Source organism: Labrus bergylta, chromosome 16, assembly GCF_963930695.1.
Source record: "Labrus bergylta chromosome 16, fLabBer1.1, whole genome shotgun sequence".
NCBI lineage: Eukaryota > Metazoa > Chordata > Actinopteri > Labriformes > Labridae > Labrus > Labrus bergylta.
This window is the reverse complement of record NC_089210.1, coordinates 25,476,273-25,486,503: the sequence shown is the minus strand read 5'-3', so window position 1 is coordinate 25,486,503 and position 10,231 is coordinate 25,476,273. Positions and strand designations below refer to the sequence as shown.

The window sequence follows — 10,231 nt, the reverse complement described above, 5'->3', positions numbered from 1 at the left end:
TTCAATGGCAGAATCCCTTATTTTAGTTCCTCACAAACAAAAAAAAGAGGATGAAATAAACATCTGCATCGTTTGCTTGGAAATGAATATCATGGGTTTACCTTTTTGGATATTACGATCTTGGGTGGATAGCTCTGGGTAAAAAACAAAGATTACAATATCACTCCTTCCACAGTAACCTTTGCAAACTCCAGCAGTTCAGACTATTAACAAGGTTCTTGGAAACCTTCAAACAGCGCAGGTATTTCGAAACCCCCACTGTCTGCATGCCAAGAGCAAAGCATGTAGGCCTAATGTACATTTGATGTTTGAAGTGCTAAGAGTCCAGTATTTGTTCAGCAGTGCAACAAAACAATGATTCAAATAGATCAAATGTATATCAGCTGCTAGTTGTCGGAGCATCAATTTCAAAACCATGCAGGTATGTTCACCACCTACAGACATTTCTGCACATGAACAGCAGTCTGCAGTGTATACAAAAATGCTGCAAAGAGATTAAATTAGTTAATGTGCCAGTATTTAGTGTAAATCTTCACAGAAAGGAGATAGAACTTCTTCATTAGGAAAATAATTCAGCATTTTTTTTTTTTTTTTTTTTACAATTGTGACTGAAACAGTTTCTTTCCAATGGCTTTTGAAGTTGTTTTCTAGTGGAACCATCTGTACTGGATAACAGAAATCCCAAGAGTGCTTCATCACATGATGTTGCACAAAGTTCCAAGAGCACTCTATAAGCGCCCCGCTGCAGTAACTTTGTAAGGAGATTACCTCTCAGCTATTTTGATCTAATTATGAAAGAAAGAATTTATTCCAAGTCAGTACTTTCCACAGTCCTCTGTCAATGTGACTTGTGAGAGGGTGGCAATAGTAGATCTACATTACATTTATTGTTCAAAGTAGATACCATAGAAAGTAAAGTAGCAGAAGCATTATTAAAGCACATTATAAACATGTTTAGTTTCTGAACAAAAGAAGAGTTTTGCAAGACACTGGTAAATGTTACATCAGCAGTATGAGACTTGAATGCCAAGTTCATATTTATTCAAATGTTTATATAAGAAAACAAACCCATTCCAAGTGTCAGATAAAAGTCACAACATTAAAGAGAAGTACATCCATTTCTATTACATTTCACTTTAAAGAAAATGTAAAGAAGATTTTAAGATTGAAAGAGGCCGGTCTGTCAACTTGAGAAGTGCCAGTAAATAATGAACACCTAATCAGTGAGCCAAGTAAACACAAGCAACTTTTACAATAATGGAAAAGGAAAATTAACTTTTGTAAATTACCATTAAATGCAAAGCAATTGGATTTTCACTTATTTAAAAAAAAGCAACAGGGCCCCTATTATTCTATGTCTGTTCACTTTCTAATGAACACCTTTGCAAAAGATGCTGTCCTCATACAGTCGTTCAAGGGCAGCACTTCATGACAAAAGTGTTTCACTGTCAATCCCTACAAAATAATGTTTGAAAAAAGAGCTGAAGACCTCAGTTACAGCTGATATCAGTATTTAATAACAAAAATATACTCAATCACATGTATCATGAGCTACATACTTGAGAGAAACTGACTATGGCAGATATTAAAACAGGCTCACATTTTTTACATTTATTTTTTAGTAAGCACAAGCGCAATAATGTTTTTTATTTTATTTAAAAAATGAGCCGATTCAATGTGTATAAGAGTGAGCTGAAGAAAGTCTCTCCACTTAATTCAGTGATTGAGCTGTGAGAGTTCAGTCCTCTTTAAGACCCCCAAAGACAGCAGTGGGTACACTCTTCTGTTCAAGTTGCACCTCTGTAGGCATAAAGGAGAATATAGTTAGCACATGCATGTTTATGAATACAACATGTCTGTGTTCAAACGCTGTCAATGTTCAAAGTAACACCAAATCTTTACGTTACACTGCTTAGTCTGAGCAACACTCACCCTCTGGTCCCTGGTTGTCATCATCATCCTCGTCATCGATGTCAATTTCATCTGGATTGGCTTGTTTAGAAAGCTCTGCCAACTCACTGCGAGAGGTGTCACTCCTGGATATATGCAGAAAACATTAGTCTCCAATTCCTTCAAAAAATGAAGTCGTATTTACAAAATAATTAACTTTTCAATTGAGTGGGAAAAAAAATACAAACCTGACAAACAGAATCTTCTCTTTGGGCTTTGGTTTATCCTGTTCAGCCTCCGCAGCAATCATCTGTGCTTTCTGCTCCAACATCTTCATATCATCAATTCCCATTTGGCCTGGAGCAAGATCTGACACTGGACATAAGAGGAGACAAAAGGTTGGACCAGCTGCATTGACATGCTAACCACAGAAACATGAGCAGGAATAATGAAGTTCAACATTCTCATCCATTTCAAGTAAACAGGCTCGACATTTAGCCAAATATGTAGCATGTGTATTAGAGGTCCATCAATTAATCATTTTGGCCTTTTCCTTGGAGCCAGTACGAAATTTTTAAATGTTATTGGAATACCTTGGCTCTGGCTGATGGCTATGCAAGCCACTCCAAGTGCCAACAGCCCATAAGTGGCAACACAATAGTGTTTGCATAAGGGCTTATACAATACACATAAATGCCAATATATTTAATTTTAAATGCAAGTTAAGTTCATTTAATTTCTATAAAAATGGTTAAAACACAAAACAAGCAGAATAAAGCATGGTGATGATCAGTGTCTTTCCAACACTTTTCTACGGACAAGGCACGTCACTGGAGTCTGATTTATTATCTCATCTTGTTTCTAGGTGATTTTTTCATGTTGGGAGGATAATATTCAGAGACAATTCATCCTGTCGATCCCCTCCTTTCTAAAACAGTCTTTGTTGTAAAAACCTACAGAGATCTAAATAAAGAGGCTTTCCATTACATGCTTTCTGATTCTGATGGTCCACAGCATGCAAAGAAATAAAAATCACCATATAGAATGTTTATTCCTTCAGATAGTTCCTTTCACTGTATGACTAGATAAGAAAGTCAGATTTATAAGTTTCTGTATTTATTTGAAAATATGTGTGCATGTGATCGGTTCCCGGTTATAAATTATTCCCTTTTACTGCATGTCCGAAAAGTGGCATTAATATCATATTAACCCCCTTTAACTTATCTTTCCCTCGAGAAGTCGTCTCTGGAAAATGGAAAAGTGCATAGTTTAGGACTGGCAGACATAGACCAGAAGAAACCTGGTTAACTGAAAACTGCAAAAGCAAAATCTGTGAATTGGGCACACACTGAAGTAAAGCACTTCATGCCTCACAACACCACTCTCCACCTGCTGACATGGTGATACTTAGATACTGGAGAATTTTATAACTTGCACAAGCTGATCAATTGAATCAAAACCCTTACCTACTCAAAACTCTTGTCTGCCTTTCACAAGCCACTTTCAGTCCACCTCTAATATGTAGCTTAGATAAATATTATTTTTAACATTCCCCTTTTTTGACTAACAGCCACACACAGTTGACGGGACTGCAACAGCGGCTTATGAATTAGCACAAGTTCTCTTACCAGTGCCTGTGGAGCTTGTTATGGCCTTCATCATCTGAGAGGACATAAAGTTGACCTGCGTGTTGTATGTGGCCTGGACACTGCGTTTGATCCTCAGCATTTCTCTAATAGTGTCCTCGTTTCCATGGCGGATCTCAAATTCTTTCCACGTCTGCCAGAAATGGGCTGTCACCTGAAAGATAAAGTTAATAAACATATCAGGAGAAACTGTGATGTCTAATATCAAATGTGGTGTTTTATTCAGAAATGGATCATCGCAGTAGGTTGCTTGTCTCACCCTCGGGTCACAGATTTGCGAGCAGTAGGAGTAGATTGCTCTCGCCCGATCAATCTCACCCAGTTTGCTCTCCATGTCAGCAAATCGCAGACACATGTCCCTCGCATGCTCATCAGGAAGAACCTGAATACATAAAAAGGTACAATTCAGCTTGTATTATTTATTGAACATCTTGATGTGTGCCAACACTATTCTCTGTTGTGCAATATGTCACTAACTTATTATTACAGTGTGAAAAGGGTTACTTTTCTTTCCATCTCTATAAATCTAATTTATTATTATAATAATGTTAACAGTATGTGTCGAATTACGCTGTTAAAGCCGTTGTTGGAAATTCAAAGACGGTATAACTCAAGAAAAATATTGTACATATTTTCTTTTTAATTTAAAAGGCAAATGCTACGATTTTACGATTATCTCCAGCATTGCACACATGTTCTATAATGCTGCTGCCTTTGTAAAGCACTTAGTACTTTTATTTTCTATAATTTAAGGTCATTACTATTATAATTATCATATTTGTATTAATTATTTTAACTATTATTATTATATAACCAAACACAGACTAATTTATTCCAGAAGCAAAAACATGCTCAGATACTCATCCATTCTTATAGTACATACCTCAATAGATTTCTGGTAAATTGCTCTGGTATATGTGACTCCATAAATTTCAGCTGCTCTCTTGATGTAGATATTATACATTTGATGCTGCTCCCCAGTGTCTACGGCCTGTGTGGCTCGTTCATAGACAGCCATGGCATGTCGTGCCAATCCATAGCCCTCCTCCAACTTGGCATACAACAGATAGATGGCTGGAAGGCAAGGCAAAGTGTTACATTCTGTTTATATGTCTGTGCACTGTCTGCATGTTAACAATGCAATCCTTGTACAGCAACTTACTCTTGGCAAACTTAGCAGGGCAACCATCCAGGGCTTGTTCAAATAAATCTCTTGCTCTTTCCAGCTTCTTGCCACCATAACGATCAATGAACTTGGTGAGGTAAGTGTTCCAGATGTCATAAACATTCGGCCACCTGAAGAGAGCAATACCCCGCTCATATGCCTGGAAGTTATGGAAAGAGACATTGAAAACAGGTTTTAAGTGAATGATCTCAGAAGTGGACCAAGGAAACAATACATATGGACAGAAAAAAATGGATTGGTTAATAAGTGCATTGTTATTACTTTGAAGCTCTCCTCAAAATAGTTGTGTTCTTCAAGGAACATGGCATAATTGATGATGATCTGCGGTGTGGCAATGCGGAGGTCAATAATGCGCTCATACACAGCTTTTGTAGACTGAAGAAAAACAAAGCAAAATGGGCAAAAGATTAAACAAAGCATTTATAATACAACTCACAAATATGGTTGACAGTTTTAATTTATTGTAGATCAGGATTCAGAGATCATCACTAAATACCAAGGAGTTTAACCTTCCATGTAATGTACAGTATGTCTACTTTATATTTGTGGCACATATGTCGTAACAAATACTTGCAATTAATCAGGCATGTAATGAACTTACTTGGAAAGTGCCCAGACTCTCTTCCAGGTCTGCAAGCATAGACCAGACCTTCAAAGACTTGTAGACTCGGTTTTGGACAGGCTCAGATGCATCAAAGTACTCAGCTTTCTTGGACGGGTTTGCTGTAGCTTTCTAGAGTCAAATCATAACAAAAACATAGATATTACAAGTTTATCCACAAATCATTTATTAACAAATATAATAGTGGTATTCTACATTCTACTAAGAACGGTCATCATATATGAGCAGGCACACAGTTTTACTAAATCAATGCAAGTTCTCCATAGCTGAGTAAATAACAAGTGCTGCTCCATAGATGTTTTTTTGTAAATCCTGTAATTTCCTAATCCTTAAACATGTGTGTGCTATGGATTTGGTCAAATTCCTAAAGGTTAAGAGAGCAACAGACAAAGCAACCAACAGTAGAGTGCTTTTTCTTGGTTAGTGTTTTGGTTAAATGACAAGCTTCTAAAAAAAAAAAAAAAAAAAAGGTCTTAAATGGTATCCGAGTTTAAAATCCCCAGAATGATATCTCGAAGAGAATACATTTTCAAAAAAACATTAAGGGAAAAATACATTTCTCAAAGTTGCTATAGTTTCTCCATCCTACCACTAGATGTCACTAAACACATTGCTTCAATTTTCACTGAAAGCAACTATACAGCATTACTGCAGATTGTTCAAGTGCCTCACCCTCAGTATGCGCAGTGCTTGATCATAGTTTTCATGTCGAAGCTCCATCTCTCCATATTCACACCACACTGCAGCAAGGTCATCCACCTGCTTGTAGTTCACCTTGGTAGCCTTCTCAAAAATGGTCCTGGCCTGAAAGACAATCAGTTCAAGTTAGAAATATGATCACAGGTAAATTGCATACTGTTTTTTAGAATCTGTTGGAAAAGTCATCATTGACTTACATCATCCAGTTGCTCATTTTCCTCATAAAATTTGGCAAATGAAACCCAGAGAGAGTGAGGCTTTCCTGTTGCCTTCATTGGATCCACAGTCTGTACGGCCTCCGTGTATGTATTGATAATCTGCAGATGATACAATCAGCATGTTAATGAAGATGTTTTCCATATGTTTGTTAAATTTCATGTCACTGTCACTTGTCTTAAAAAAAAGAAAGTAAATAAAGGCTTAAACTTACCTGCCGTGGATTGCCCTCGTAGAGTTTTACCCGCTTGTGCCACTCATGGACATTATGGGGGTTCTGTCGAAGCAGTACACTATTCAGAAGGAGGGGACGCCGGGCTATCAGTTGCTCAAAGCGGGCTAGTCTAAGCTCCATGTCAGTGTCATCTAGAAACAAGGAGACAAAGAAAGCTTAGAGGTCAAGGCAAGTAAAAATGGAGGACTATGGTCAGTATAAATAAATCAACACTCACCCTCTTCATCCTGCCCCATCTCAGCAGTGGTCTCCATCTTTGCTGCGATCATGCTCTCTTCAAACTGGGCATAACTATCAAACACTTGTGTGAAATCTCTCACTGTTACTACTGTCAGGATAGCCTCTTCATACACATCACGGGCCTTGGAAAGAAAAGAAACATTCATAACCATGGTAAGTAAGCCAAACAAGCTATATTGAGTTTCATTCAACTGAGACAAACAAATCATTTAAATATAAAACAGAGGATTATTCTAAATGAGCAACTTTCAATTTGCAAGGAAACTTCTAAAAAGTGAAACGAATCAAAGATATTCAGAGGAAAGACACCTTCTCAAAGTGACCACTCCTGATGTAATAGTCAGCTAAAGAACACCAGAGTTTTCCAAGTTGGTCTGTGAAGCGAGTGAGGCCTCCTCTGATGATGGCTCCCACATTCAGAGAGGTCACCTTATCAGGGTTCTGAGAGATCAGGTCGCATAACTCGTGCCACAGCTGTCAAAGAAATAAACAGAACCAGGATTTAACTCTTTTTTTGTCAACTTAAACTACATGTGCATGCACTGTGATTTCTGCAATGAGAATAAAATCTTACTTGGTAGTTGGACTTGCCCTCTTTGGACACAAAGCTTTCGTCATTGACAACAGCTGCTAGCCGCACAGCTGCCTCATCCAAGCGTCCAACAGACCTTAAGTAGTCTATGTAATCCTCTGCATTCTCTGGAGAAAGCTACTTGGTGAAAGAGTAGACAGCACATATTGAGATTCCTAGCAATCCTATTCAACATCAAATCTATGCTCTTGTATGAATTACATCTTGGGGAAACATTTTTTGTTTCATAATCAACATAACAGCTCTGTATGGTATGCTGATTTACCATGGTGGATCAATTATAAAAAAAACAACCTTTACACTAAAACAGCTAATACAGTAGCCTTTTACATTGCCTAAAGTCGTCATACACTCAAAGAACATATTATACATACGGATGAATCAATCCACAATGTGACATTAAATAATTGTTTTAATAAATTGCCATTCAGAGTACAGAAACAACTATTAATATAATCAAGCGATATTCCCTAACATGAGATGCTGTTTGGAACTAGTGTGGTCACAATGCACTCACCTTAAGGTACCTGCGGTACACCCTGATGGCTGTTTCTGGCAGGGGCAGGTTGCGGACAAAACGCAGATACAGAGGCCAGATTCGTGGGTGCTGAGTTACAGGAAGTGCTCTGAGTGCACGGTCAAATGTTTGCCGACTTCTCGTGATCTTGCACTGACCAACAAGGAACTGGCAGTAATCAAGCCAAATTCTAGGCATCTAGTTTAAAGGGGGGGAAAGATTAGTTCAAACCTCTACAGACTACATTGTTGCTTACTTGTAAAGTATGGTGCTCTCTATAAGATATTACCTTGTGCATGAACACCAGTGCCCTTTCATGGCAATTATTGACCTCTTCAAAGGTTGGCTCAGTGATACATTTCCCCTTGACTTGCTTCCGCCTCTCTCGCAGGTAATTGTACCACAGCTTATAGCTGCAAATCAAAAATACAAAACAGTCAGTCATCTAACTCAAAGTAATTGTACAACTCTTTGAAAACGACAAACAAGTGCAGATCATTTAATTGCTGGTTACAGTGTTTGATAAATGCTTTATGTTTACACTGAAGTAATATCCATTGTACTGCGGTGGTTGCAAAATCTGAAGCTACAATAACCAGGTGTCCATTATGTGATAACTGTTATGTTAGTTACCTGCCAGGTAGTTCTTTGAGAGCCCGCTCATAAATCATGTTGAGGGTAGACTTTGATCCATTCTGTTTGAATTCAATGTAACGCATCCAGCACTTGACGGAGTAAGGGTTCCTGATAATCTCCTCTTCATACGGAAGATCATCGTCCTCCTAACAGATTCACAAATCAGAAGAACATCAACACACTGTTAACACACTGTTAACACACTGTTAACACACTGTTAACACACTGAACTAATTAAAAGTGACTTTCGTTAATAACAGCGAAACATAACCAGACGTTAACAAAACGTTGGAAAATAATTACAAATACATCGACAAGAACTTACAATAATTCAGGGTTCAAATGCTAAAACATTATTTAGAAACTTAGCATTTTAAATATGAACTCAAGGGCTTAAATATTAGTTTAGGAAAAGCAATGAGCTAACTTAACACGAAAGGGGACACAGCTAAGCTAGCATCCTAAGAAAAGTTAGCTTGAGCTAAAACTTGTAAAAAAAATAAAAATAAAAATAAAAGGTAAACAGACACTTGAACGTAATCACAATATTGAGTAAAGTTAAGTAACGTACAAACATAACATCCGGTTTTCCGTTTAAGGAAGGCATATCTTGTTTCGATAGTGTGATCGTTCGAGTTGAAAATAGAAGCTAACTTTAGCTAACACTAGCTCTGCTCAAAGCGGCGTGTACACATCAACGTAACTTCCGGGCTCCTCTTCTTCTTCTTTTAGATATTCCGGCAGTTAAGACGCATCTGGGTGTAATACTGCCCTACATAGGTACACGGAAACCAAATCATTCTACATATTAATTCAAGAGCTACAGCCATTAATATCAGCCTTACATGTCTTAAATATATTATAAATATTAAAAGTGAATCTTTTTTTTTTTTTTTAAGATTTGTTTATTAGGAAAACATAAACTTTACAAGCAAATCCACTGTCAATATGAACATTTTGTGGTGTGTTTCAAACAGACATAAAAACATGTAAATAAATAATAATAATAAAATAATAATAATAATACATGAATAACCAGAGAAAATCTAGATGTATATACTTAAATAGATTTAGCAAGTGTACTTCTAATATACCCCTATATCAATTAGGCAATTCTATATAGATCTAATATAAGTATAATACAACTATACTAATAATAATACTATTAACAACAGCATCAATAATTGTAGTAACAATAATTACAATAATAGTATGTATGCAAAGTAATGATTGAGAAAAAATAAGAGAAAGAACACACAAATCCAGTGCCTATTCACTTGTAATATATCTAATTGTAACAATTGCTATTATTGTTTTAAGTAATAATAATAAAAACAAAGAATTTAGAGAAAAACAAAAGCAAAAAAATAATAATAATCCCCCCACCCGTCCTCCCATATCCCACCCTTCTCCCCAGAATGTCTTTCTATTTTCTTACTAAAAGTGAATCTTAACGCTGCTCAACTTCAACCTCTATAATTAACTTAATCAGTCCTCCCGGTTTCATCATTAGTAATGTAAATATTAGACTGATCAGTCTATTATCATACTTAGAGTTTACTTACTGCTAATACTAAAACCTAATTTTACCATCATTACTGACATTGCAGCTATACATCTATTTTATTTATTCTTCTTGTTGCTCTTTTTGTCCCTATCCTTCACTTTCTTTCTGCCTCTCCCTCTATCCCACTTTCCAAATAGTTTCAGCAGATGGCTGTTCATCATGAGTCTCTCTAAATGTGGCTTATT

The 10,231-nt window shown here is 36.8% G+C and overlaps 1 protein-coding gene across 1 annotated transcript; it reads right to left on the bottom strand.

Annotated features, from left to right (window-relative positions):
• Positions 1–993: 993 nt before the first annotated feature.
• xab2 (XPA binding protein 2) lies at positions 994–9,209 on the bottom strand. The gene is made up of 19 exons (XM_020640940.3): positions 9,051–9,209; positions 8,477–8,625; positions 8,133–8,256; positions 7,844–8,041; positions 7,309–7,443; positions 7,044–7,208; positions 6,712–6,856; positions 6,474–6,625; positions 6,241–6,360; positions 6,017–6,148; positions 5,324–5,455; positions 4,984–5,097; positions 4,699–4,861; positions 4,420–4,610; positions 3,796–3,918; positions 3,519–3,690; positions 2,139–2,265; positions 1,933–2,036; positions 994–1,800 (listed from the first exon to the last, which is right to left on the bottom strand). Exons 1-19 carry the CDS (start codon positions 9,084–9,086, stop codon positions 1,739–1,741), a joined length of 2,544 nt encoding a protein of 847 aa, XP_020496596.1. The 5' UTR covers positions 9,087–9,209; the 3' UTR covers positions 994–1,738.
• Positions 9,210–10,231: the final 1,022 nt, after the last annotated feature.

Coding starts and splice junctions, on each gene's coding strand:
- xab2 (XM_020640940.3), bottom strand. CDS start 9,086: ATGCCTTCCTTAAACGGAAAACCGGATGTTATGTTT. Junction 8,626..9,050: donor GAAAACCGGATGTTATGTTT/GTACGTTACTTA, acceptor TGAATCTGTTAG/GAGGACGATGATCTTCCGTA. Junction 3,691..3,795: donor CGCAAATCTGTGACCCGAGG/GTGAGACAAGCA, acceptor TTTATCTTTCAG/GTGACAGCCCATTTCTGGCA.